Source organism: Gobius niger, assembly GCF_951799975.1.
Source record: "Gobius niger genome assembly, chromosome: 13".
NCBI classification, from domain to species: Eukaryota; Metazoa; Chordata; class Actinopteri; order Gobiiformes; family Gobiidae; genus Gobius; species Gobius niger.
In genome coordinates, this window is record NC_136864.1 from 14,022,011 (window position 1) to 14,048,504 (window position 26,494).

Consider the following 26,494-nt stretch of genomic DNA (forward strand, 5'->3'; position numbering starts at 1 on the left):
TAAAACTGTATAATGCTCGGCCCCTTGTTGTTTAATCCTTACTAAAATCGATTCCTTACCCGCGAAGCAGACTGCTCCGGTGATGGCCAGGTTCCGGATGTAGAGCTGAGGGGGGAGGCTGCCTTTGCCGTCGACCCTGACTGTGATGTTCTGATTGGACGGGACACAGTTCGCCTCCGTCAGCCCCAAAACTGTGGACACTGAGGGATTATCAGCACTGACACACACCATCCTTCGGCCATTATACAGAGTCTGAAACATGAAAGTAATATCAGTATGCAAACTCTGCTAGTACTAAAGCTGCTATTTTTATATATTCTCACAAAAAATTACATGTGGTAATGTTTACATTTACAAACCATTGAAGTCTTTGCCCAGATGAGTTGACGATATCCTAATTATTTTATCCACATTATCCCTTAATGTTTGAAAGTGAACAACTAAATGCAACACAACCAATCCTTTATTTTTTTGACCATGTATAAAAGCTATAATTTAGAAATGTAGTAATTTCTTTCACCATTTTAATGTTGTATATTCTTGTGTTCATTCATATTGTATTATTTACCAAAGTATGTTTCTGTTATTGAGCTGATTCTGACCTTATCTGGCTCTTGTATGAACGATGAGAGGAAGGCGGTGAGCTCCAGCAGCTGACAGGAGCAGTTCCACGAGTTCAGGTCTAAATTCAAAGTGTTGAGCCACGTCAGGTACGAGAACGCCAGTGAGGGGGCGCTCTGGAGACGGTTCCTCGACAAATCCAGCGTCGTTAAGGAAATCAACCCACGGAAACTGGAGAAACAAGGCTATATTACTCACGTGGCATGAAGAATAGCAGTAACTTTGAAGAATGAGTTGAAATAGTCGATCTGTTCTGTCTTGCCAAAGGATACAACAATGGTAAGCACTGGCTGAGGCTGGAAATGAACTGCCAACATTTGGATTCCTAACCATTGAGCCGCTAATGCCCCAATTATTCGGGATTATAGTGGTCCTCAAAGAGTGGTATTACAGTTCTTATTATGATTATTCAGATTCAGTTTTATTCCTGTTTTTTATGTGTGTGTTTAGACTCTGTTAAAGGGACTATAGAGAGTTTAAAAATGTCAAAATTATGTATTTTCCTCCCCCTACATGTTCCAACAATGTCCTAATGTGTAGAGCTCAGACCTGTTCACCACAACTGCCTCTAAAATCCTGCACTGTCACTCGAAAAGGTGTTAATTCGGGTCCGAAGTCCCGTCATGCGTGAGCTAAATACAGAAGGTGCAGTTACACGTATGACCTGAGGTGGCAGTAGTGAGTATAAAATGGCTGACTTGCATCTAGCCCCTTTAAGTCTTGGTTTACTTTCATTTTTCCCTAATTTTGTTTTTGTTTGCTTGCTGATCTTTGTATTGCATGATAAATCCATTTTGACTTGTCTCTTGGCTGTTTGTTTGTTTCAATTTCATCACTGTGGGATCAGTACGGTCCATCCAAAACTAATCTTAAATGTAAATGGATTGTAGATATCTAAACCTGTTTTTGTCCAGGTAATCAATGAAATTATCAGACAGATCCAGACTTTCCAAAACCCGCAGTCCCTTCAGTGAGAAGGAGCCAGACTCCAGCCTTGTTATCTGGTTTCCCTCCAATTTTAAAATCCGTAGAGATTTTGTGCCTTGGAACAAGCCAGAGTTTATCTAAATTGACCAAAAAGAAGAAAAAAAATCAATATTGGTTAAATAGAGCAAATAAAAGACAAAATCTCCAGCTAAGAAGCCCACCATGTCGATGCGGTTGTTGCCCAGTGCAAGGACCTCTAGTTGAGTTAGATTGGACAGAGCTCCCCCCTCTAAAGCCTGGAGGGTCAGGAGGTTGTGATCCAATAGTAAAGTCTGTAGGAACGGCATGTTTCGAAAGGAGCGTTGATCCAGAGCGGAGATATGGTTGTGACTTAAACCTGGAGAAACAAGAACATACTGCGCTGATACACAGTTAAATTATGCTTTATACTAGCTCTTATATCCTTTGTTTATGACAAACAGAAAGCTATAAAGTATAACACAAGAAAATGTAAGCCTCAAAGCATGTTATTTTTCTACATTAATTCATATTGCTGGTGTTAGCACTCACTAATGACAGTGATATTGCCGAGGTCTGACAGATCGCCCGGTTGAACTGTGGAGATCGAGCCTTCATTCAGCAGCAGAGCCCGGGTCGTCTGTGGAGCATCTGGAAAGAGAGGCACCACTATGTAAAAATATGGTCTTAGGGTGTCAAACTCATTTTGGGTCAAGGGCCAAATTCAGCTCCAACGGCGGGTTGCAGGCCACATATAACGTAAACAGGAAATACTAATGAGAAAACATTTTTCAATAAATGAATAACAATATGAACACTATGATTTTAAAATATTAAAATAGTGCTGATTTGGTTAAAAGCCTGATAGGACTGCAGCCCAATAAATAATAATAATGGCTTACACTTGTATTACCCTTTACCAACCTGAGTCACAACAACAATCTAGCACTTGTCTCAAAGTGCTGTAGTGCTGTAGTCATTATTCATTCACTCCATACTTGGTGGTGGTAAACTGCTATTGTAGCCACAGCTGCTCTGGGGCAGACTGACCGTTTACCCCGTGGCTATAATGTGTTGTTTATTTGTTTATATCATGATCTCTTATTGAGTCAGTGCCCTCGTGTGGAATTCTTTTCTTTTATTCCCTTTTTTGGCTGCCCCCTAGTGGCTGGGGTGAGCATTGTGGATACTGCTTCAAAAAATCCTAACTCTGTACAGGAATGGGCTGGAAATGTGCATACTTTTTTTTTTTTTTTACATACTACATGTGTCTTAGCGAAATGTAAGGGTCTGTCTTTTTCTCACTGGTCACTGTGACTAGTCTTGAAATTATATGCAGAATAAGCTAATAAAACACAAAAGAAACAGGGTATAACTTTCTTAGTGTGCAGAATCAAATCAAAATAGAAATCTACCAGTTAGGCATAACTTTCAGGCTACTTAATATCAAACTGAATGATATTTGGATTTGCTTATAAAGAGTGTGCGTTACCGATAATGTAAGTCAGACTCTGGCAAATGACAGCCTCCTCAGAACAGACCAGGCATGAGGCAGGGCATGATGGGAAAGAGGACACACTCTGGGCTTTGATCGACAACAGAAGCATCAGCAAAGCGCCTAAAGGAAGGGGTACAGTACAAAAATAATTACCACTAAAGTAACTTAACCATTGACAAAGTAAAGCGAGACTTACTGGTCATGTTGTGTTAGAGCGGAGGCAACATGTTGGTGATGCAGCGTCTGTCCCACCGGACTTCATCTCTTATCACTGTTTTCCTTTTACATGGCTGTAACAAAATAGTATAATAAACATAATGACTCTCACATATAAAAAAATAAAAAGTCTATTCTCGTAATAATCAAGGTCCGAGAATCTCACAGCTCCATCAGTGCATGTCTTGTGTTTCCACTGTTGGTCTGTTTGAGTTGCTAGGTGTCCCATAAACAGGTGATGACAGAGCGTCCCGCTGTCAGAGCTGTGTGTGTGTGTTTGGGACAGTGGAGGCTGAGGGAGGAAGGAGCGTCCCCTGAGGATGCTGCTGATTGACTCATGACAGACTCTGGAGCCAGGATCAAGTTTCAGACAAAGCTCTCCTCCTAATGGGCCGGCCCAACACCCTCCACACTTAACCCTGCTATTAACTCCCAAAATGTAAGTCTTATGCACATAATGGAAAGGTATTTTTGTGCTTCTTGTAGAGGTTTTCAAAAAACATCAACTGGACTGGGTTGTTTGAGTTGAGGACATTTTCATCTCATCTGCACTTGCATGTTTCTCTCCCCATGTCTGGATGGGTTTCCTCCAGGGGTTCCGGTTTCCCCCCCATCAACCAAAAACATGTACAGTGGGCGTCGAGATCCTGACCATTAGCGTGACTTATCTGGAGATGATCTGCTCCTCAAATGAAGAGGACAAATGTCATTGTACAGTTGTTGGTATGATGACAAATATAGCACCATAATCTTATCATCAGAGGCTTCTTCTATCTCTTAAGTCAAAAGCTAAAACTGTAACACAAATCTGGAGGCCTGTTCAAACTCAGAACAGAACCCACTTATTTCTTGTTTACACTGAATTAGTATCTTTGATTAAAATGACCATTGTTTTGGGCTGGGGGAAACTCGTGGGCTGTTCAGCTCTCATTTACATTCAAAATTCCCTCCTGCACTTGAGCTCCACCTTTGAATAGATCCCATTTTATCTCAATCCCCTACAACTGTGAAATTAGCGATAGTCTAACAATATCTCAGTGGCATAGGATTTTAGTACCGGTGAGAATGACATGTGGATATTATAATCTTAAAATTGCTCCCATTAAACTTATTTTGTTGTTTTGTTATTTCAGCTGTTACTCCAGTACCTTCAAGGGGACTCTACTGTAGTATATGTTGCAAAGAGCAGGGTCTTGTCTCAAGTACCAAGGGGTGAGGTAGGCATCTTCAAAGCTCCGGCCATATTTATTTTATTTATTTATTTATTTATTATAGGGACAGTGCATATTAATATACATTATACATGCAAATATGCCAGAATTAGCCTAAGGGCTATTTTTCATCTGTAAAATAGCCCTTAGGAATAAGAGGTAAAGTTCATATAACCCCTTTGCTAATTACACATATAGGCTCTAAAATGGTATGAGTAGTAATAGTAGTACTTGAACAGCAAACTACACCAAAACATATGTAAATGCTCCACAACTACAGTCAGGAAAGATGTTTAGACTGTTAGTGTGATATTAAAGAATAAAAGATCAACATTGTAGCCTTCATTAATGCTAAGTGCTCTTCCAATGGGCCAATCAAAAACCTGACGCCTAACCATGACACCACCCATACGAGCACCTTTCAATCAGCCAAAAACTAATATTCTTTTAAATTTCACACGTGACTTACCTGTTAAATAAAAGTCCTCTTTAGTCACACCTCGGCCAAGTCCGTTAATCATCTGTTTGACCCTCCATAGTTTTCAGGCAGCTCCAGCCCGTCCTCCGTTTGCCCGTTTCTAGCTCTTGTTACCTGGCCGTGTTCTGAGCATGCTCAGTGAGGCCCGCCGTCACCGGAGAGTCACAGGTGTCACGTCTAATACAGGATAACAGTGCCTTCCCCCCGCCCAAGACTTTTATTCAGACGTTTTAGTTAAGTCTTATCAATAGATTTTTATTTAGAAAAAAATTACAAATCTGAATTTTACATTATCAAAAACTAAAGGTGAGTTAAGTGCATTCTTCAGTAACTGTTGATTAGTAGATTTTCATTGATACAAAGTCTGTTTATGAAGCAATCTGTATATCCGTTACACAAAATTATTTAAAAGTGAGTAAGTTTAGTTGTTCTTGTGTCTAAAATAAAAAGCCTTTATGGTTTATTATTATTATTTTTATCTGTTGGCCTGACCTCTGACCTGTGATAGGATAACATTATTTCACGGTGAGGACCATTTTGCCAAAGGCCCCGGGACACTCGATGATGTCATGATGAGCCTGAGCCGCATCCTCAAGCTGATACTTAGGTCCCACGACAGGCTTCAGCCAACCGGCCTCGGCCCCCGAGAACAGCAGCGCCGCGCACTCCAAATGCTCCTCCTGCGGGACAAACAGGACACAATTTAGAGGAAAATCCACTAAAGTTGATCCTGTGATTTGCACCTGTTTTGGACACTTAAAGGGACTACACAGGGTTTAAAAATGCTACAATTATGTATATTCCTCTCCCTACATGTTCCAGCAATGTCCTAAGGTTAGAATGAGACCAGACCAGGCCTCTAAAACCCTGCACTGTCACTCAAAAAGTTGTTACTTCGGGTCTGAATTGCCATCATGCATAAGCTTAATATAGAAGGTGCAGCTACACTTATGACCTGAGGTGGCAGTAGTGAGTATAAAATGGCCAACTTGCATCTAACCCCTTTAAGTTGAACAAAATAAGACAGATAACGTGTGCAGACAGAGAGGATGGTTGTGCCCATTTTGTCGTGTTATAGCCTCAGAAATAACGACATAATTCATGCAATAAATATTGAATTCTTACAAGCCTCCACATATTATATAGCCTTATTTTATAACACTGGAAAGAGTATAATCATCTTAGAGAACAAACTACACAAATTCACCAGAATTAAGAGTTTCGAGTTTGGGTAGGTTTGGTCTTAGAGGAGATAAAACCTCTTATTGCCAAATGGAACAAGCACATTTGTTCTTAATTCAGATTATTTTTGTCTCATTTCAAGCGAAAAGTAAACGTAAAAGTGATTTTGTCAGATTCAAGTGCGATTTCTGCTTGATCAATTGGTATTAGCATTTTTTCCCCATCTTCGATCAGTTCAAATGACTGAAAATTCAACATAAATGACGTTAATTCAAGTGATTTTAAGTCATATAGCTCATTAAAGATGGTCATTTTTTCCAGTGAATAGTCTAATTTCTGCGTATTTCATACCGGTGTTGCTGCGTAAAGCATCACTCCCATGATGCAGCTCTCCTTCACCATTGTGTCTCGGGGGTTGATTTCTATGGGGCCTCGAGAGCCCACCACCTACAGAAAACATTCAAGCAATAGAAAAATAAATAACCTAATCTTAAGACAGTGCATCAGTAAAAATAACATCATTGAACTCACGGCGACTCTTCCTCCATTGGTCAACATCTTTAGATCTTTATCGAGATTCACGTTTGCGAGCATTTCGACAATCACATCGACTCCTCGGCCATTAGTCGCTTTCTAGACCAAATAAGCACGCATTTTAGATAAATAACAATTGAGATTACACTTGACAGGCTGCTCATATTAACTCTGCGATATCGCGTACCATGATTTTGTCTGTGTATCCGTCCTCCCTGTGGTTAAAAGCCAAATGAGCCCCGTTGTTCAGGACCAGCTTCAGTCCCTCTGGAGTCCCTGCTGTCCCCAAAACTTTGAGTCCGAGAGCCCGGGACAGTTGACACGCTGCCACACCCACCTACACAGAGATTTGGTCACATTTTTAATCACATTTTCATTGCTTTTTTTTGTCACATTTTCGTCGCTTTTTATCACTTTTTTGTCACATTTTCCCCCGCTTTTTCATCACATCTTTGTCACTTTTCCGTCATATTTCCGTCACTTTTTTTGTGCGTTTTCTTCGCCTTTTATCACTTTTTCGTCACATATTTCGTCACATTTTTGTCACTTTTCCGTCAGGTTTTCGTCACTTTTTTGGTGCGTTTTCATCCTCGTTCTCATCTCATTTTTGTCGCTACTTATTTCAAGAAGCTTTTAGATTTGCTTTTGGCTGAAGCGATACGCTGAAAGTGGTTAAATGTGTTCAGAATTATATTAAATGATGTACTCAATTACTGTATTCAAGCACATAAGAAGTAAGAACATGATCAAATGACTATACAATAGATATACATACAGTGAAGGTCTGGCTCTTGCCAATTTATTCATTTATTTGACCTTTAACCTGTTTTAGTCCCACTGACATGCAATCTGGCTGCGATCTGAACAAAATTTTAGTTTTCGCTGACGAAGCCTTTTGGATGAGAGGCAAAACGTTCGAGACTTCAACCACTGAGTACAGAAGACGACTTCATTGAAGACTTTATGTCTACTTCCTCTTCTATAAAGTTGTGTCAATTATTGCATATTGACATCAAGACTTACCCCTCCACTGGCTCCATGGATGAGCACAGTGTCTCCTGGTTTGACTCTGAGTCTGCAACAATAACAAACAGGTATAAGCCATGTTTAGAAATGTCTTCGCTAAAAAACGTCAGAGATACGTTACTAACCTGTGGACCAGAGCTCTGTAGGCAGTGAAGTATGGGATCCCTATAGCAGCGCCTTGGGTGAAGTCTAACTGGTCGGGCAGTTTGTAAACAGAGTCAACAGGGGCGATAGTGAACTCGGCATAGCCCCCTGTTACTGTGGCCATGGTGAAAACTCGATCTCCTGTCTGAAAAACAAACATTTCTACATATAATTAAAAAAAAAAACACACAAAATGGATAAAAATGTCTAATCACGGCCCTTTTATTGAATGATAAACTGCTGCGTTTGTCTCACCTTGAAGGCAGTGACTCCCTCTCCCACGCCCTGCACCACTCCGGACACGTCGGAGCCCGGAGTGTAGGGCAGCGGCGGTTTCTTAAAGTGCGTCCCGGCGCGAATGTACGTCTCTACTGGGTTCACCCCACAAGCGTGAACTTGGATCAACACCTAAAGTATAACAAAGTATTCTCAGTACGACAAGTAAAATGCATGTATGTCTGAAAGTTTTATCATTGAGCATCATCAACCGTACAATATTATAAAGACTTGTACGGTCATCGAGTAACAAGCTCTACGTCTTTAGAAATACTCAAAGCACTCAACTTTGTTTAACCTCTTAACCGCCTTAACCTCTTGCATCTTCTCCAGTTCAGCTTCACCCAAATCTAAAAGCTTGCAGATCATATAGGCCAGAGTATATAAACTAATATCTTCTCCTCATGTTGTTGCTGTGTTGTCATCACTTTTTTTCATTGCTTTTTTGTTGTGTTTATGTCACTTTTTCCATCCCTTTTTTTGTCGCATTTTCATCATTATTTTGTCACTTTTTTAAAGAAGCTTTTCGATATGGGTAAAACATTAAATGTGCTCGATTCACGTGGGGGGTTTAAGAGGTTAACTTATGCCTTAATCACTGCTGCCCTGGGGCTGAATCACAGACACGTGCCTGGATTTCTGCACCAATGCGCTCTCCAACCACCAGTCAAGCTCACCTGCATATTCAAACTCAAGTGAAGTGTCTTGCATATAGACACAATGACAATATAAACAGCCAGGTCGCCACAGTGAATATGCAAAGCCTCTTGGATGGAGGTAAAAATGTCTAAACTGGGCTAAAGACAGGGTACAGGGTCACAGCTGTCTTGCACCTTCTTATTAATAATGATCATATAACTCAGAAAAAGTGAATAGCCAAATTCTTCTTGGTCACTTATGCTTTCCATAATGAATACTTTTGCATATTGACTTAATCACATGCTAGGCCCATTTCAAAGCGCACAGTCAGTGACATCAAAGTACTGATATCAAGCTAGACTGTAAACTAGCGGTCATTGGAAGGGGGACCTCTCACCTGTTTGGGTCCAGGCTGTGGGACACTCAGCTCGGAGCAGAGTTTTAAGACAGAGGGAGCTCCAAACTCACTCACGCGGATTGCTCTCATCAGCCTGCTAACCGACATGTTCACGCAGATCGAAAATGACAAATATAAATGTTACTGTCAAACTGTAATCTGCACACTTCCTCCTGCGCCAGTGCTGTGAGAGCCCACTGTAAACAAGAAAAAAAAAAAAAAAAAAGTACTGTTGTGGTCCAGGGACGCCGCCTGGTGGAGAGGAGTGTAAAGTGTCCCAAATTTGTATTACGACTTGTATTTATTTATTTTCAATTTAAATATGAGAGGATTGCATGCAGATATGTTTGTATTCTTGGTTCTCTTGTAGACCTAGGCCTAGACCTATATCTTAAAAGACATATAAAATGAATAGCGGCTGTCTTTCTGAACTGAAAGTGTGCTATCTACTAACTGCAGCAGATATTAGTTGAAATATATAAATATCAAGAAACAAAATTGACAAAACAAAACACGCATGACTCGACATTACCGACTTTCGCCACTAGATGGTGCTCTACTTCCAAAACGGTCTAAATCCAACATGGCGGCGCCCTCTGTCACATTTGTTACATCTGCAAAGTTACCGCTGCTTTTTTAAACAAAACAAACAATGCAATGCCTTATCTGAATAATATTGCTGCTCCAAAGCTTCGGACACTTTCTCCCAAAGCGATCAACCCCAAACCGAGGCAGGAGGGGCGCAATGATCGATTGCCTAATTTTTGGATAACTGGGACATTGGACTAGTAGGAGGCGCTTGGTACCGCGACGCACTGCACTCATCTATAAGTTAGTTCAGGATCTATTAAAAAAATCACGTGTATCTTTCAATAAAAGTAAAAGAAGATGGCGTCCAGAAGCAGGTTTTTGGCCGTTCGGCTTCTCCGCGGACTCAGAGGTCACACTGCCCGCTGCCAGGGCTCAAATCTGGGCACACATCTGCCGCACAGAGCGGTCACAGCTTCAGAGAGACCCCAGAGGATACCCCTGTCCCGCAACTATGCTTCTCAAGCTACGAGTATAGGTAAACAACCACCCCAGTGACCCCAAAGAGCAATGGATGATGAAATAAGCTGTTTTGCAATACTGCTTTGAAGCCAGAAGCCTCAATGTGCCTGACATGAATGGCTGATGACTGTTTTGTTCTAACTGATGGCTTTTAGATGGGTTAGGGTTAGATTCAAGTAAAGCAATCACCGTAATAAAATGTCATGCTCATATAAGGTCTCAGTAACATGCATGTTGAAATCATAAAGTGCTGTTTTAACCGAGTACATTTTCTCCAGTTCGGCTTTATCTGAATCTAAACGCTTGCAGACTTAAAGAGTTCGCGAAACTCCACAGTTGCCATGGAGATCCGCCATCTTTGCAGCAGTTGGCGTACATTTCCATTGACTAACATTAGTTAAAAACAGTACAACAAGTGGAGAAAAAAGCCGTGGAACAACTCTATTAGCTGTGGTGTTTTAATGTGAACAATAACTCCAGTATTTTAACTTTTAAAATCTCCATTAGTTACAATTTCTGCTAATCCCATAGTGCTTAACGATATGACATCACATTCCTGAACTCTATAGGCCAGGGTAACACTTCATTTGAAAGCTAAGACCTACTATCTTCTCAACTGATCTTTTTTCTTTGCTTTGTTGTGACTTTTTCATTGCATTTTTGCCACTTTTCAATGCTTTTTGCGTACAAAACTAATCTCAACTGATCTTTTCCTTACATTGTTGCCATGTTGTCAGATTTTTGCCACTTTTTTGTTACGTTTTCACCCTTGTTTTCTTCTCGCTTTTGATGCTATTTTGACGTTTTTTTCCCCCAAGAAGCCTTTAGATGTGGATATTGCCAAACTGGTGAAAATGTGTTCGGTTCAGGCGGTGGTTCAGAGATTAAAGGTGCTTCCTATTTCTGTGTCAGGTGTCAACAGTCTGTCGTTCAGGACACACTCTTGTGGAGAGCTGAGATCAACTCACATTGGAGAAAAAGTCACTCTGTGCGGCTGGGTCCAGTTCAGGAGGTATTGATTTGTTTTTACACTGAGGCTTTTGGAAAATGTAGCTGTGAAGGGACATTTTCTTTGCATCTAATGTGTAATTATTTAGATTTATGTTCGTCCATTGTCACTCACAGACATGACCTCTTCATCATTCTGCGAGACTTTGGAGGGTTGACACAAATCTTAATCCCACAGGAAGAAGTAAGTTAGAGAGGTGCACTTCAGGACTGTATAGATTTCCTTTTTGCGCTTTAATGATCAGAATATTTTCCTTCAAAGTCAAAGTGTCATCTAAAAGAAACGTTATGCGATATCCCTGTGGAGTCCGTCATCAAAGTTATCGGAACGGTTCAACAGAGACCACCGGGACGGGACAATAAGGTCTGTTTCTCCTTTTTGATCTAAAATAAAACAACTATTACACTTATTTACTTCAATTTACTCGTTTTCTCTCAGAACATGTCGACGGGTCAGATTGAAGTTTTGGCCGAGAGCGTTGAGATCTTTAACTTCAGCAAAACGCTTCCTTTTGAGATTAAGGATTTTGTCAAGGTATAGTGTTCCCAATCACTTACTCGTGACATTTGACATCTTGCATTAGAAGGTACTATGTTGTTGCTCATTTAGAAATCCGAGTCTTTGCGGATGAAGTACCGATACCTGGACTTGAGGTCGTCCCAGATGCAGAGGAACCTGAGGCTACGGTCTGAGCTGGTGATGAAGATGAGGGAATATCTGTGTAATCTGCACGGTCAGGATATGAGCTGGATTACATGCTCACTTGTTATTTGCACTGTGTATAACCTTTTGGCTTTATTAAATTTGTGAACTGTTCTGCATTTGTTTTATTTTCTTGCTTTCAGGATTTGTTGATGTGGAAACACCGACTCTATTTAAAAGAACTCCAGGGGTAAGTGTGCATGTATTTTGTTTCTGGCCGCCATCTTGTCGTCATTGCCAATACAGAAAATGACTTGCTAATTAAAATGTTGTTAATGAAGAAATGGTGATTAAATATATAGAAATGAACCTAAACCGAGCTGCTGTGTTAACTTCCCATAGCCAACATCTAATTTGAACCCTCTTTGTTTTCAGGGAGCCAAAGAGTTCATCGTCCCGTCCAAAGAGCCAGGCCGGTTTTACTCTTTGCCTCAGAGCCCACAGCAGTTCAAGCAGCTCCTGATGGTGGCAGGGATCGACCGGTGAGCGACCACAGTAATCTGAAGATGTTGCCAAATGCAGTATGATTGAATTGACCCTGTTGATGTTACTTACCAGGTATTTTCAGATCGCTCGTTGTTACAGAGATGAAGGCTCTAAACCTGACAGACAACCGGAGTTCACACAAGTAGGATTTATTCTATCTATTTGATGGTTTTATTCTCTTGTTAAATGTCATTAAATTTGACTGGGATCTATACTTTAAGACTCGTCTCAATGTCCAGGGGAAGTAATGTGAATTCTAATTATTTCAGGTTGATATAGAAATGTCATTCGTGGACCAGTCTGGTGTAATAGCCCTGGTGGAGGGGCTCATACATCATTCCTGGCCAAAAGAAAAGGGTCCCATTGAGGTCCCGTTTAAAAAGATGACCTATGAAGAAGCCATGAGAGACTATGGAGTGGATAAACCAGATACAAGGTTCGACATGAAGGTAACGATAGAAAGTCTAGAACATTACGGGATTTAACATACTTTTTGTTTATGTTCAAAGCATTTGTCTGTATTTTGTGTCTCCATTTATGTTTAGCTGATCGACCTGTGTGAGGTTTTCTCCTCTGCAGACGTGGAGTTTCTCCAAGCTACTTTGAGCTTGGCAGAAGGGACAGTTCAAGCCATTTGTGTTCCCGATGGCGCAGTAAGAATGGATGATACTGACAAACCAGTTGAAATGAATGTACAGTTAAGTAAAACATTTTTACGTTTGGTTTCAGAAACTTTTTACCACAAGAGATTACGATGCACTAAAACAAAATGCCAGGACCAAATTTAATCAGGTAAGTCAATGAATAAGTAATTTGATAAATCTTTGAATTCATGTGCTTACACGTCTTGTGCATTATGTAGGGTGTGATCCCGTTTGTGATCAGAGCCGATGGATCAGTAAAGTCTCCACTTAAGAAGTTACTGTCTGTTTCTACAACTGAAGACCTTATGGATAAGACCAAAGCTAAAGCAGGAGATTTACTGCTGATCGTGGCAGGCTCCCTCAGCAATGTGGTGAGAAATTACCCTTTACTTTCAAAAACTGAATAGACAAAAGTTTATGCAATTAATATGAAAACTATAGGTCTCTGAAAATCCAGATTAATACAGACTGTACTGTTTTATCCCTTTGAACCTGTGACCAGAATTCCAATCTCTTATCTCTCTTGTTGCTGTTGATTTAAGCGTCCTCTGCTGGGTGACCTGCGTCTGTATTGTGCAGACCTTCTTGAATCTCACGGCGTTACATTACGGGACCCTTCAGTCTTTCAATTTCTGTGGGTTGTGGACTTCCCGCTGTTTCTGCCGAAAGAGGATACTCGGGACCAGCTTGAGGCGGCACATCATCCCTTCACCGCCCCACACCCTGAAGACACTGCACTTCTCTACACAGAACCACATAGGGTGGGCTGCTTAATTAATTAGGGCTTTTGTCCATTTTTTTAACTTGTGATTCTCTGTCTCAGGTTCGTGGGCAACACTATGACTTGGTGCTGAATGGGAGTGAGATCGGAGGAGGTTCGATACGAGTCCACAGAGCTACCGAGCAACTCAACATCCTGAAGAACGTCCTCAGGGTTTGTCATTGGACCACGCGAGATTTTAATATCATTTAGACCAGTGGTTCTCAATTGGTGGGGTGTTGACCTGAAAGTGAGGCGCAAAAGCAAGTCTTTCCTTCTGAAAAAGCGTGAAGACACTGACTGTTTAAATTACCATTTGTTTGATTGTTTGGTCTCCCTGTAGGCTAATTCTTATTAAACTATATGCGGAATTCCGTTTTTTACATACTATTTACTTAGTTTCAACAGATTGAACTCTTTATATGGGCTGGTCATCCTAGGGCGATGGTGGGTCCCGATGCTTTACCAGTTGTGAACCACTGATACAGACTAAATCACAAGTATAGATTTTTTTTCCCTCTATAAACTAGTGCTTACATTTTCTAGGTGGACCCGAGTCTTTTGATCCACCTTTTGGAGGCTCTTGACTCAGGAGCGCCGCCGCATGGAGGCATCGCTTTGGGTGACTTAGTTTTGTATATTGGCTTTAAATGGTTTTGATAACTTTTAATATGTTATGGTAAATACATAATTATTAGCTGTAATAATAAGTTAACACCGTCTGCCTTAGGTCTGGATCGCTTCGTCTCCATCATCGTTGGGGCATCGAGCATCCGTGACGTCATTGCTTTCCCAAAATCCTTCAGAGGTCACGATCTCATGAGCCAAGCACCAGATTTTGTATCTGAGGACGAACTGGACTCGTATCATATATCTGTCAAATGGCCGACAGAGGACGGCATCGATGAAGCTGAAGATTGAATTGACAATTGAATAAGAAAAGATGGGACTTTATTGATCTCACAATGGAGAAATTCACTTGTTGCATCAGTCTCAAGATACTCAAATAGACTAGAGAATGTGCAATCAAGTAAAAGTAACGAGAGATATTTTATATACATTATAATATATATCAAGAGTCAACATTGGCAGTGCAAGTTTACAGTCATTGTGCAGGTGGTTGATAAAGTGACACTGATACAGAGGTTGCACGTGCTAACAACACGTTACTGAATTTTTGTTCTGTAGTGTAATAAATCATTTTGTAATGCCTTATTTGTGATTGATTATTGTTATTATTATTTATTATCTGAGATTCCTTATGAAAAAGTAACACAATACAATTCTTCTAAGTACTGAGACATATTTTTAAGATCATTATTGATATTTATTCTAGGCTCTTCTGTTTGGTTGTAACCCGGAAGTAAATCCACGTGACCTTTACGCACGGGGGGGAACTGGAGGAGAGGGCGATGTGTTGCTGAAAAATGACTGAACAACATTTGTGATTGTGCTGCTTGGCATCGACACGACTCTGGATTTGGTCCGTGTCAACGAGACGAGCGGTCAGATAAACTACCGAGGATGCGAAACGCTCCCCCACACATAGACGGTGTGTGTTTTAGCTGACACGAATCAGGGCTAAGCGGCTAACTCTGACATAGCATAGAACAATATTGACACTCGGCAGCGTTTTGCGCGTTCCTTGCATTGACTTGCACGTAATAAAAGTGTCCGCCAGGTGAGGTGACAAACGGAGGCACACTTCAGCCACGTCAGCCAGCTTTTATCTCGGAGCAGGGCTGGTCTTTACTCAGGAGAAGCGGACAGAGGTGCTTTTGTGTGTGGGGCCATGGCTCCGATGGGTATCCGCCTGTCGCCCCTCGGTGTGGCCGTCTTCTGCCTGCTCGGGGTCGGCGTCCTCTATCACCTGTACTCCGGGGTTATCTCCAACCACCTGGCCGCGTTCAGGTGAGTGTTGAAATGTCCCATATGTACAGTATGACACGTAGCCTGCCCGGTCTGAGCTGGTAACTCACTCTTCCGTGTTGGGTGCATAGTCTGTCATGCTCTTAAATTGTTATCAATAGCTTGTAGGGCTGGGACGATCCACCTTTGTCACGATTCAATACGTACAATGATACTCAGGGGCCGCACCGATACGTATTGCGATAAAGTAAGTACATGTTTACCTTAAAATGTGTAAAAAGTAATGTGTCCAAAGTTTATAAAGCAAATGCCATGTGACAGTGCATGATAAAAAGGCCACCAAACATGAAAGTATTGCGATACTTGATAAAGAATCGTTACGTGGTATTGCGATATTTTTGTCCCAGTTCTAATAGCTTGCATATCGCACTCTCTTAGAATGTATAACCTCTGCTATTACATTACATTTATTATTCTTACACTACAACATTAATTACTCATTTGTTCGCTCACAAGGGATGGACAATAATGAAGTAACTTGCGGCTGTGCAATATCGCGATAACAATGTTATTGCGATATTTCACTAAACCATTTCAACATGATTATTCACACAAACATGTAAGTAACTAGTTATTCATTCATTGAACAAAATAAAGAAATGTTCAACTAAAACTTTGAAACGTTGCGATAGATTGAGGCCTCCCGCTATACGGAGCATGCATCACCTATCGCGATACGATATGTTTTGCAATATTTTGTGCAGCACCACCAGAAACCCCCCAAAAAACAATGGAAAATAAAGGCACTAAGCTTACCATCCATACAGCCACTGACAGGTCAAATATGCACTATATTATCTTTTTTCTTCCCATAAAAAGTTGCATAATGCACCTTTAATAACAAACATTTGAAGATGCAATCCAGTCACAAGTCGAGTAAAATGATTAACATGATAAATGAATAACCTGATAAATATTCAACTATGTAAGTTACGGCGGTGAGTGATATAATCTGAATTGATGACACTGAAGATGTGTGTTTTTCATGTTGCAGACAAAGGAGGACTGTTGACTTGAGGGATCTTCTGGCTCTGTCTGTGGACGCTGCTGCTCTTGGTGGCAAAGAGGTAAATATATTTCAGATTTTTGTGAAGAACGAAAATATTTTGTGCAGGTGATAACAGAATGTTGTGTGATTTTATCAGGTAAAGCGGGTGCGTGATGAAAACGGCTTGCAGGAGAAGTCCAAAGGAAAGACCAGGGAGGGAGCCAACGACCCTCTGACAATGGGAGACCTGGAGTCCCACCGCAAAATGTACAACCTCATTAAAAACACATTTCCTGAAATCACAGTGAGTGCAGCGATTTTCTTTTTTGCTTATTGAAGGTCAGTTGGCAACAATCAATGGCAAAAGGGTTGTTCACTTACGATTCAGGTGCAACACTCATTTGGTCCCTTTGGAATGGCCTCAGTTTAGTCAAGTTAGTTAAATTAAGCTGGAATGACAAGATGACCAAATTACTTACGGAGGCTTGAATCCGTACTGTACAGTTACATAACTACGCTCACATAACTCTGTGGAGAAATATCCAATCAGCTGTTGCACTATATTTGAAATTCACATGCATTTATTCGTAGAAGTTATTCTTTTACTTCAAGCTTGTGTGTGTTTAATTTCAGGTGAACAGTGAGGAGCATGACAGTGTTGTGGACAAGTCTCTGTCGTGGAACCGGGTTATTCCCAGCGATATCGCCGAGAAGATAACGGGTCAAAATGAGGTCCCTGCTGAGAGTGTGACAGTGTGGATCGACCCGCTGGACGCCACACAGGAGTACACAGGTACATGTTAATACAGCAATCAATGCACTTGGTATTCAGAGGCCGGGGTAAGGCTGCTGACTGCACACTCAGCTGCAAAGACTGAGAGAAAGGTCACACTGGATTCTGTTTTACGTTTTTGCATAGTCATGTATTTTTTGTATTAATTTGAATCAGCAATATGGTGAACAATCAATAATTGGCTGATAAAGACTGTCTATTCATGCAATAATAATGTGATTCAGCAGAGACATTTGATCATACGTGGCAAAATAGATATAAAAGATGAAAAATCTTGGTTAACTCATAAGATAGACAATGTATTTAATGAGTCAGTGATGAATCAATACTCAGTTCTTTACCATTTGTGAGATGTCTTGGTGGCATGGAGTATTTAATGAATCATTTATCATGTTTTTTTAGTTTGCTACAGGTCTGACAGATGGCATTCCTTGTAATAAGAACCACCAAGTCTTGACTAACACCCCTCTTAATAGTGGTTGTTTTTTTCTCATCACACTCAGACAGTAACATTGTCTAAGCTGCCAGCTCTTGTTCATTTTTATAATGTCTTATCAAATTGGACTCCTCCACTCTATCCTGATTGGCCTGTTTAAAACCCTATTATTCTTGTCTGCAGAGAGCCTCCTGAAGTATGTGACTACAATGGTGTGTGTCGCCGTGGATGGAAAACCAGTGATTGGAGTCATACACCAGCCTTTTACAGACTTCACTGGTGAGTGTTCAAAGGCTACAATACACTAAAGATAAATATACATGTCAGTATAAATGGGATGAAGCATTCTTTTGGGTGCGTAATCAGAAGAGATAATTTTTAAGATTCGATACCATTAGAAATTCAGTGAAAAGACCTATACCTATGCCTATGGCTAAATCTGTATTGATGCAATATGAGACCAAAGTCTGGACTGCAACAAAAATGCAAAACGTGATCTGTCAATTCAATGGTTGGCCTAATACCTTGTACTGTAACACATAGGTATTAATAAACATGTTGAGCCTAGTACAGCTGCAAATGGCCACTGATAAGGATGTGTTTAATACACAGTTTGAACATGTGTGTGTTTTTTACAGCCTGGGGGATGGGACATGAGGCCAATGTCCATGCACGATCGTCCTACAGCACAACGCCTCCAAAAGTCATCATCTCACGGTCCCACTCGGGACAGGTGAAGAGTTATGTTCATGAGGCTTTTGGAAACAGCACCACAGTCGTACAAGCTGGTGGGGCAGGTATGGGTTGTATTTATTTTTAATTTGTGAATTTGTCCATTCTTTTAATGTATAATTGTGGGGGGGTTTATTCCCAGGATACAAGGTGCTCTCTCTCTTGGACCTTGCTGGTGGAGAGTCTATGGACCAGGCAGATGTTTATATTCATATCACTTTCATAAAGAAATGGGACATCTGTGCTGGGGACGCACTGCTCAGAGCCCTGGGTGAGGTTTAAATATTTTATACACTACTGCAGTGCAATGAAGTCTAGATCAATTTCACTGATAAACACCATGCCATGTGAAAAGCACTATACAAATAAGATTCGCCTTTCCTTCCCCACATAAACGTCTGGAAAATACAGTCTTAATGAGCATTGTTGTTACAGGTGGTCACATGACGACTCTTAAAGGGGAGGAAATCGACTACAGAGATGCACCGCTGAACAAAGGAGGACTAGTGGCCAGTGTAGGCGTGGAACACAAGGATCTCCTGGACAAACTACCGCCCTGGGACCCCGAGAAGCACTGACCGAATCCTATGCACTGAGCTACTGAAGTCTGACATTTGATGGCTGATGTAAAACAGTGGAGACTTGACTTGCGTATCATGAAAGTAGTTAAAAAAAAAAACACTAACATTTTGTGCCTCTGAATGCACAAGACTTTGAAGTTAAGAGACTACTGGTACAATGGCGCGGCTTTCCCTCATACACACTCCCATCATAGACATTTCCGAGTGAGCAGTCGATCTTCCATGATCATCTGAAGAGGTCTACAGAGAGAAGCGTTTTAAGAGCACAATATGAACATTCTCATGGACTAAGTCTGAGACATTCTGGAGAGGTCTTCTCAGTTATTTTGTATTTTTGACAGGTACAGATCTTAATAAGTATTTAAATGGCTGTTACAGGGACACTTCCAGCATCAATTCATTACACTGTTATTCACTGTTGCACTAAAAGCATTCATGTCATGCTGATTTGATTGAACAAACTGAATTATACTATTATGAACATGAAAATAGACCGAGGAACCTTTTTCACCTTCGATGGGACTGAATGTTTTGGCAAAAATATTTTTCTCTCCAGTCTTCTTCCTGGCCATGTGAATTGGGGGGAAAAGTACATGTATTTTATCGACGACATGGCGGCTATAACATAGAGGTGAAATGCAGCTGATTTTAAAAAACAGCAACAAAACGTACAGGGTTTTAGCATGTATTTACTCTTAACAGTCTGCATAAGTTTTCTTTGGCCAGTGAAATGAGACAATGGGCCTCACTAATGTGTCATACTGGATCGTTTTGGTAGGGAGTTGGACAATTTCAAGAAGCCATTTTGTTATAGGACCTATGAACATTTATCTGAAGAAATGTCACTGAACTTATTTGTAGTACTGTATATTATAGACATTTTTATCAAAGGGATTTACATTTATTTATCTATAGTACATCCACTCGCTGTTAATGAAAATATGAGCAGTTCTCACTGGAAAAACTTGGAAAAAGGTACTTTATCAAACGAGCCAGACCTGTTTATTCTCTTTTGTGAAAACAAGTCCCATCACATTTCATACAAATGATATTTAAAAAGAAAAAAAAAAAAGTTTAATATGGAGATCTGGGTTAATAGAAGGATGTTTTGAAAAGAAACAGACGATAAATGACAAGTCTTTAATTTTGTGTATTGATACAATTGGATATCAAACATTTTATTGTTATTCAACTATGGTTTGGAATTTCCTATTGACACAAAGCGTAAGAAAGGACAGTTAAAATGTTTACAAAAGGACTGATATATCACCACTGGCAATAAGTATGGACTTTTTGTTGGCAGCAGTAAAAAAAATCAAAGCTGAAATATTGTTTTATGTTATAATTGGGCCATGTGAATGATCTTGTGTTTGGTTGATTGAACAATAGTCTGACCTTTGGTGTCTCTCATCCTGCCTCTGCTGTGAATTTCCAATAAAACGTCAGTGTGCATGCGGATATGAGCTGTTGTTTGAGTTTGAGCGGCTTGGAAAAGACTCCCTGAAGGTAAATAAAATCATACATGACATAATACATGAGGATGAGAGCAATGTAGTAAGTAAGCATTTTACAGAGGAACTGTGTGTCTGGCCATATATAAAGAAAAAAGTACTGTATTTGGACACATTGACAACATTTATATTTCTGTGGCATTAGCAATAACTATAAACAATCTTCTGCATGCTTCTCATACTGGGCAAATAGTTCTCGCCAAATAATTTGATGCACAACGGCAACAATCTCACAGTGAGCTTGCCAGTTTGTTGAGGATGTGTTGAAGACTGGCCTCCAGATCTTCCCTCTGGTTCGTGTAGTCTGATACCTGTGGGTCGGTGACACTCTGCAGCCACCCAGACTTTGCAGCCAACACACGGGACGACAGGTTCTGGACATAGAAAACAAACAAACAAACAAAACAAAGCAATAAATAATGAACAGAAATATGAATGGGACTTACAATTCAAATTTATGATGTCATGATGATTTTTTTCATCTGTGCAGGTTAAGAGTTGAATTAATTTGAATACAATAGGAAGAGCACATTCCTGAGGTAACTTCAACACTATAAATGATCTTGTATTTGACTAGTTAGGTTAAGAAGCAAATAGCTGAATATTTGATAAAGTTGGCTATATTAACGAAACATGTGTTTTTATATCTATGGATGAAACAGTGGCATTGCAGAGAAAAGTGACTATTTGCCAACAAAAAACAACTCAACTCAGCATAACCAAACTAAGGACTTAACTTTACTCAAATAGACACTGATATATATATATATAAACCATGGATTATGATTTATGCAGCACTATCAAAAGAGTCCGATGTACATACAAAATGTAAAGTTTCAAAAGGTCTACTTGCTGCCTCTTCTGCCTACTGATAAAAAACCATAGGCCCACCCCGGTGTGTGCTGGACTCTGCATTACTCCCCTATATCCCCAGTCTAACCAAATAATAGCAGAAAAAATACAACAAATAAAAATAAACAAATTAGAATGAACTTAGCATATTGGACAAATGGACAATATATAACAAAAAGAAAAAACATCTTGCTTTGTATTGGCCTGTATAGGCCTGCCCATGTCTACTGGTTTGGTGCAATGGTGATGAATGGTGGTGAATGTCTAAGGAAATGTGCCCAGTTTTCATGGAAAGGAAATTAGTTTTAACTTTACACAAAACAAACAGACACATAGCTCCGATCATAGAGATTGTGTAGTATGAGCTTTACAGAATGGTATGCTGCACCTTGGTCAGATGTGCTATACCTAAGTGACAAAAACATTGTTGTACCCGTTCTTCTTTGTTCAGGCTGGTTTCAGATTCAGAAATGACACGTTTCACATGAGCCAGGTATGAAGCAAAGTCCTGTTGCGCTTCTGCACAAGAACAATACTTCAGATTAAAAACAACTCCCGATGCTTTATAAACACTGATGTAATACAACAATCACACATGGGCCTACCTCCCAGAATGAGACAGTCTACACAATCTTGGTGTGAGTATTTCCTAGCCAAGTCCACGGGGTGCTCTCCTCTGAAGTTCTGGGCTTTGGGGTCTGCTCCCAATATCAGCAAACTCTGCACGGTGTCAAAGTGACCCCAACAGGCTGCCAGATGGAGGGCTGTGTACCCTGGGCATACCAACAATTAACATGCTTAAGAGGACAGCCAATATTAGCTATACTAAATAAACTTACTTATCAAGTTGAAATATTTTCTCTGTAATAATAACCTCTGGCTGTGTGCTGGTTCACAGACGCTCCGTGCTTCACCAACTCACCCACGGCGGCGCTGTGTCCCAAAAGGCTGCCCGTCATGAGAGCGCTTCGGCCCATTTCGTCGGTCCCAGACAAGAGGTTTTCCTTCTCCAGTGCTTGATCTGAATCTTGTAAATGCTGTTGCAAAGCTTCTACATCTCCGCGAAGTACACATGTAAACAAATCACTCTGTTGAAGTGTCATTTTCATTTCACCTGTTGACCCCAGGATCCTTAGGTTTACAGTTGCTATGGGAACTGGGAACTGGGAACTGTGGGCGGGTACAGGCCACGTGGAACCAACTTACACGTTAGGTATAATATAATATCTTGTATTATAGAAATATAAGATATGTCTATAATACATATCTTATATCTATTATTATAGATATAAGTTTTTTTTTTTTTTTCGTTCAGGAGTTTAATGCACACAATCCTTTCCCTCTTGTTATTGTAATACAAATGTTTATTTACTTATTTTTTCTTTTTTCATACAGACGTTGCAATTAAAAAAATAAAAAATAAATGTAGAAATTGTAAAACGAAAAATAAATAAATCACAAAATCTCACGAGAACTAGAAGCGGATGTGATATCTCAACGTGACTACAAGGCGGAAGTGGATTGACGGGTCGTCTTAGAAGAAACCCGACACTTATTAGTTTTTCCCTCGAGTTTGTCAGATATACCGCATATTTTGACAACATGATGTTCAACAGACAAACAAGTTTATGGATGGGAGACGTAAGTATTATTGCCACGTATTTTTCATGGATGGTTCACTCGCACACCTGTGTTGATTTATGTACGACAAGCTCGCAGCTAACGTTAAGCTACTCGTCGTATTGATTCTTTCCACTGCTTTTTTTACTGTTAGCTTTGAAATTACGTTTCCAACATTTATTGTATTATGCGATTACATTTCTTATAACTTTGCAGCGTTGCACATTTGACAGAATCCCACTCTAAAATGTGTATGTTTTGCGATGTTGTTTAGCTGGATCCGTACATGGACGAAAACTTCATCAAACAGGCTTTCAGTGCTATGGGTGAGTCGCCGCTTGGAGTAAAGATCATTACCCACAGAATAACCGGGTATGTTTCCTTCTATATTGTGCACATATCTGTGTCCGCCCCGCGTGTCTACAAGGCTTGTTTTGTTTACAGTGGGTCCGCAGGATACTGCTTTGTGGAGCTCGCAGACGAGGAGAGTGTTGAGCGTTGTGTTCAGCGTCTTAATGGGAAACTCGTTCCTGGATCCAACCCGGTAAGTTTAATTTCTTATTACGAATTATACTTGTTTATTTTCTCAAAAATACACATACATATAATTACTGTTGGTACAAATATTTAATCTGACCTTCTTTTTTCACCATATTGCAAACAATATTTACCTGCCTGCGGATATTGGATCCACGTTGGCTACAATTCTTGTTATGATTGAATTGTATTGTTTTTATTTTTTTATTTTTATGCCTTACATTCTTGGTATATTGTAATCTACATGTAATCCAGCTCAACGCTCCAAAAATAAGTAATGCTGTGTAAATGACGACTGAGTGTACATTAGAAGGCTGTTGTGTTTTAAATGCTCTGAGCTGGCCAATCTGCTGGGCTCCCCTGTCCACCAGCCTGACCTACTGCTGACAGTGGCTAAGAGGCTGCCTGTACATGAGTGTACTTTGTTTGAAGCTGGTGAATAGAGTCTCTGATAGGAACTAACTGAGGAATGGGCTAAAGGCTGGTCTGGGTGGTAGAGGTATGTAAATCTAAATAAAACGGCTATAATCACTCCACTCTTTATTCCAGCAATATCAGTGCCATACTACATGCTTTGAGGATTGTAAGGGTTGTTGACGTGTTTGTTATGTCTGTCAATACACAGCCCCGCAAGTTCAAACTGAACTACGCCACCTATGGGAAAAGACCGGAGCCGGGGTAAGCACTGTGTTGTCCGTCTTAAATTTCAGGTCTCATAATTCTTCCTTCGCCTACAGTTTAATAGTTTTGTTTGTTAGGCCGGAGTTCTCTGTGTTTGTTGGGGACCTGGCCTCTGAGGTGGACGACTACCAACTGCACCAAGCTTTTAAGAAGTACCCCTCATGCAAAGGAGCCAAAGTAGTCACTGACCAATATGGCTACTCCAGGTATGTCTGCCCTTTGAGCATAATGGTAAATGTTAATGGTACTCTTGTCAAATAAAGTCATTTATCTATGTACAGTGTGATATTTGGATAGCCTCTGTGGACGTTGATCATCAATACATCTGCGTCCATTTTGGAAAAAGGCTGAAAAACTGTTTTTATTTGCCAATTTATGCTAAAACTATTGTTTTCCCCATTCAGGCTAAGCAAGAGCAACTCACAAATCAAGTGATGCTACCACATGTTAAAAGTAAAACAACAAGTTTCAGTTCTACCATAATAATACACAAAATATTCAGTTTCTCTTAAGTGGCTTTTTACTGTAAGTATATTGTGTGAATTTGGAGGATAGGAGATGTAACTCTAATATGAATTGCAGAGGCTATGGGTTTGTGAAGTTTGGGGATGAGAATGAACAGAAGAAAGCCATTGAGGAATGCCAAGGTACAATGCTAGCTGGCAAGCCACTTAGACTGAGCATCGCTGTTGCAAAAAGGTACAATTTTAACCAAATCAATGTCAGTGTACTTCAAAAAAATAAATGTCTTAAAAAAAACATTTTTTTTTCCTTGTTTGTATTTTACAGTCAGAAGGTGGGCACTTACCAGGCTCAGAATACGTATACCAACTACAGTCAGACCCCAACCAGCTACTATGGCAGCACGGGCGGGACAGGAGGGTACTACCCACAGTGGGGCAGTTATGACCAGTACAGCGGCTACAGCAGTGGCTACAACACCGGCTACAATCCTGCATATGGGACTGGGTACAGTTATAATTACAACCCCTATGGATATCCCCCTCCTGGTCACATGATGCCCCCGCCTCCCGTGGAGGTGCCATCCGCACCCACAGACACAACAGCTACCACAGAGGTTCGTTTCTCAAAGCAATTTGTTATTACAATGACTTTGAATAGTGAATAATCATATTTTGTTTTTTGTTCACTTTAAGCAAAGTCAACAGGCGCCTGAGCAAGCACCAGAAGACAGTGCAGAAGGTATGTATTTTGTGTACAAATTATTTTGCAAAATAAAACTGGATATGTTTTACCATGTCTTATCAATAATTAGAATAATATAGTTAAATCTGAGAAATCCTTTTGGGAATCATTATTTCCATCATTATACTGTCAATTGTGAGCCTTTTGGCAACCGTTCCCTTTAGTATTTTACTGTATTAAGTTACTATCCATGTGTTTCAGATCCTCTTGCTGTCGGCGACGTGGACAAGTGGAACAAAGATTTTATACAGCGCAGTGAAGAACTCTATGAGGCTTTAATGAACTCACATTGGGAACCTCTGGACTCTGTGGACTCGCCCATTCCCTCACTGTCCTGATTCCAAGGACATTTAGCTTTTAATGTTTTAATTTTATGTGTTCTCCTATTTGAAATGGACAATACCTCAAAGAGCAGCTTCAATCAACAGCAGCGGTTATGTATCATCTTTCAATCAGTGTGGAGTCAAAACCTCCAATTTTTATATTGTTCAACATTTCATAATGCCTTTCCTCAATTCCACATGTTTCCTTTTCACTATTTTGAAAGATTGCCGTGAAGGTGACCCACTGTCAATGGCAGGTAAAAAATACAGAGGTAAAAATGGCATGAAATACAACATACAGGCAAAGTCTCTATAACGAAATAATGCATAACAGGTGAAATGGTTGAACCAGTGAAATGTTGCAGTGTAAAAAATTGTAAATATTTTCTTTCTGAAAATGTTTTACCAATAAAAATGTATATCTCAGTGGATTGAGTCTTTTTATTTTCTGAGGTTAACAGTTGAAACAAAACCGAACAGTGTAAGT

The 26,494-nt window shown here is 40.3% G+C and overlaps 5 protein-coding genes across 5 annotated transcripts in view; 3 read left to right on the top strand and 2 right to left on the bottom strand.

Moving 5' to 3' along the window:
• Positions 1 to 5,244: 5,244 nt before the first annotated feature.
• cryz (crystallin, zeta (quinone reductase)) overlaps positions 5,245 to 26,494 on the bottom strand; it is a 145,599-nt gene continuing 124,349 nt past the window's right edge. Inside the window, exons 2-9 of the mRNA XM_079569086.1 lie at positions 9,168 to 9,319; positions 8,111 to 8,263; positions 7,837 to 8,000; positions 7,709 to 7,760; positions 6,873 to 7,022; positions 6,683 to 6,784; positions 6,503 to 6,598; positions 5,245 to 5,649 (exon numbers count right to left, since the gene is read on the bottom strand). Coding sequence (XP_079425212.1) covers positions 5,485 to 5,649; positions 6,503 to 6,598; positions 6,683 to 6,784; positions 6,873 to 7,022; positions 7,709 to 7,760; positions 7,837 to 8,000; positions 8,111 to 8,263; positions 9,168 to 9,275 — 990 coding nt within the window. The 5' untranslated portion in view covers positions 9,276 to 9,319 and the 3' untranslated portion in view covers positions 5,245 to 5,484. The remainder of the gene's footprint in view (positions 5,650 to 6,502; positions 6,599 to 6,682; positions 6,785 to 6,872; positions 7,023 to 7,708; positions 7,761 to 7,836; positions 8,001 to 8,110; positions 8,264 to 9,167; positions 9,320 to 26,494) is intronic.
• Positions 9,724 to 14,815, top strand: dars2 (aspartyl-tRNA synthetase 2, mitochondrial). Its single transcript, XM_079569274.1, has 17 exons — positions 9,724 to 10,233; positions 11,130 to 11,229; positions 11,343 to 11,409; positions 11,488 to 11,589; positions 11,665 to 11,760; positions 11,836 to 11,959; positions 12,072 to 12,118; positions 12,304 to 12,410; positions 12,487 to 12,556; positions 12,684 to 12,863; positions 12,960 to 13,067; positions 13,144 to 13,206; positions 13,277 to 13,429; positions 13,601 to 13,819; positions 13,882 to 13,992; positions 14,365 to 14,440; positions 14,549 to 14,815. The coding sequence occupies exons 1-17, from the start codon at positions 10,056 to 10,058 to the stop codon at positions 14,737 to 14,739; spliced, it is 1,992 nt and encodes a 663-aa protein (XP_079425400.1). The 5' UTR covers positions 9,724 to 10,055; the 3' UTR covers positions 14,740 to 14,815.
• On the top strand, positions 15,203 to 20,113 carry bpnt2 (3'(2'), 5'-bisphosphate nucleotidase 2). Its single transcript, XM_079569408.1, has 8 exons — positions 15,203 to 15,729; positions 16,742 to 16,814; positions 16,893 to 17,039; positions 17,369 to 17,528; positions 18,148 to 18,243; positions 18,603 to 18,761; positions 18,839 to 18,967; positions 19,132 to 20,113. Exons 1-8 carry the CDS (start codon positions 15,611 to 15,613, stop codon positions 19,272 to 19,274), a joined length of 1,026 nt encoding a protein of 341 aa, XP_079425534.1. The 5' UTR covers positions 15,203 to 15,610; the 3' UTR covers positions 19,275 to 20,113.
• Positions 20,901 to 22,747, bottom strand: ankrd45 (ankyrin repeat domain 45). Its single transcript, XM_079568890.1, has 4 exons — positions 22,515 to 22,747; positions 22,246 to 22,413; positions 22,074 to 22,159; positions 20,901 to 21,162 (listed from the first exon to the last, which is right to left on the bottom strand). Exons 1-4 carry the CDS (start codon positions 22,741 to 22,743, stop codon positions 21,019 to 21,021), a joined length of 627 nt encoding a protein of 208 aa, XP_079425016.1. The 5' UTR covers positions 22,744 to 22,747; the 3' UTR covers positions 20,901 to 21,018.
• On the top strand, positions 23,128 to 26,433 carry trnau1apb (tRNA selenocysteine 1 associated protein 1b). Its single transcript, XM_079569348.1, has 9 exons — positions 23,128 to 23,281; positions 23,535 to 23,632; positions 23,705 to 23,804; positions 24,423 to 24,475; positions 24,556 to 24,684; positions 25,061 to 25,177; positions 25,268 to 25,556; positions 25,636 to 25,681; positions 25,886 to 26,433. The coding sequence occupies exons 1-9, from the start codon at positions 23,243 to 23,245 to the stop codon at positions 26,020 to 26,022; spliced, it is 1,008 nt and encodes a 335-aa protein (XP_079425474.1). The 5' UTR covers positions 23,128 to 23,242; the 3' UTR covers positions 26,023 to 26,433.

Excerpts from the sequence above, each read along its gene's own strand:
- dars2 (XM_079569274.1), top strand. The coding sequence starts at position 10,056 with ATGGCGTCCAGAAGCAGGTTTTTGGCCGTTCGGCTTCTCCGCGGACTC. Across the intron at positions 11,761-11,835 it reads AGATTAAGGATTTTGTCAAG|AAATCCGAGTCTTTGCGGAT; the intron begins GTATAGTGTTCC and ends TTGCTCATTTAG. Across the intron at positions 12,864-12,959 it reads ATACAAGGTTCGACATGAAG|CTGATCGACCTGTGTGAGGT; the intron begins GTAACGATAGAA and ends ATTTATGTTTAG.
- trnau1apb (XM_079569348.1), top strand. The coding sequence starts at position 23,243 with ATGATGTTCAACAGACAAACAAGTTTATGGATGGGAGAC. Across the intron at positions 23,805-24,422 it reads TCGTTCCTGGATCCAACCCG|CCCCGCAAGTTCAAACTGAA; the intron begins GTAAGTTTAATT and ends GTCAATACACAG. Across the intron at positions 25,178-25,267 it reads AGCATCGCTGTTGCAAAAAG|TCAGAAGGTGGGCACTTACC; the intron begins GTACAATTTTAA and ends TGTATTTTACAG.
- ankrd45 (XM_079568890.1), bottom strand. The coding sequence starts at position 22,743 with ATGACACTTCAACAGAGTGATTTGTTTACATGTGTACTTCGCGGAGAT. Across the intron at positions 22,414-22,514 it reads GAACCAGCACACAGCCAGAG|GGTACACAGCCCTCCATCTG; the intron begins GTTATTATTACA and ends TGGTATGCCCAG. Across the intron at positions 22,160-22,245 it reads AGACTGTCTCATTCTGGGAG|AAGCGCAACAGGACTTTGCT; the intron begins GTAGGCCCATGT and ends GTTCTTGTGCAG.
- bpnt2 (XM_079569408.1), top strand. The coding sequence starts at position 15,611 with ATGGCTCCGATGGGTATCCGCCTGTCGCCCCTCGGTGTGGCCGTCTTC. Across the intron at positions 17,529-18,147 it reads CGCCACACAGGAGTACACAG|AGAGCCTCCTGAAGTATGTG; the intron begins GTACATGTTAAT and ends TCTTGTCTGCAG. Across the intron at positions 18,244-18,602 it reads GCCTTTTACAGACTTCACTG|CCTGGGGGATGGGACATGAG; the intron begins GTGAGTGTTCAA and ends TGTTTTTTACAG.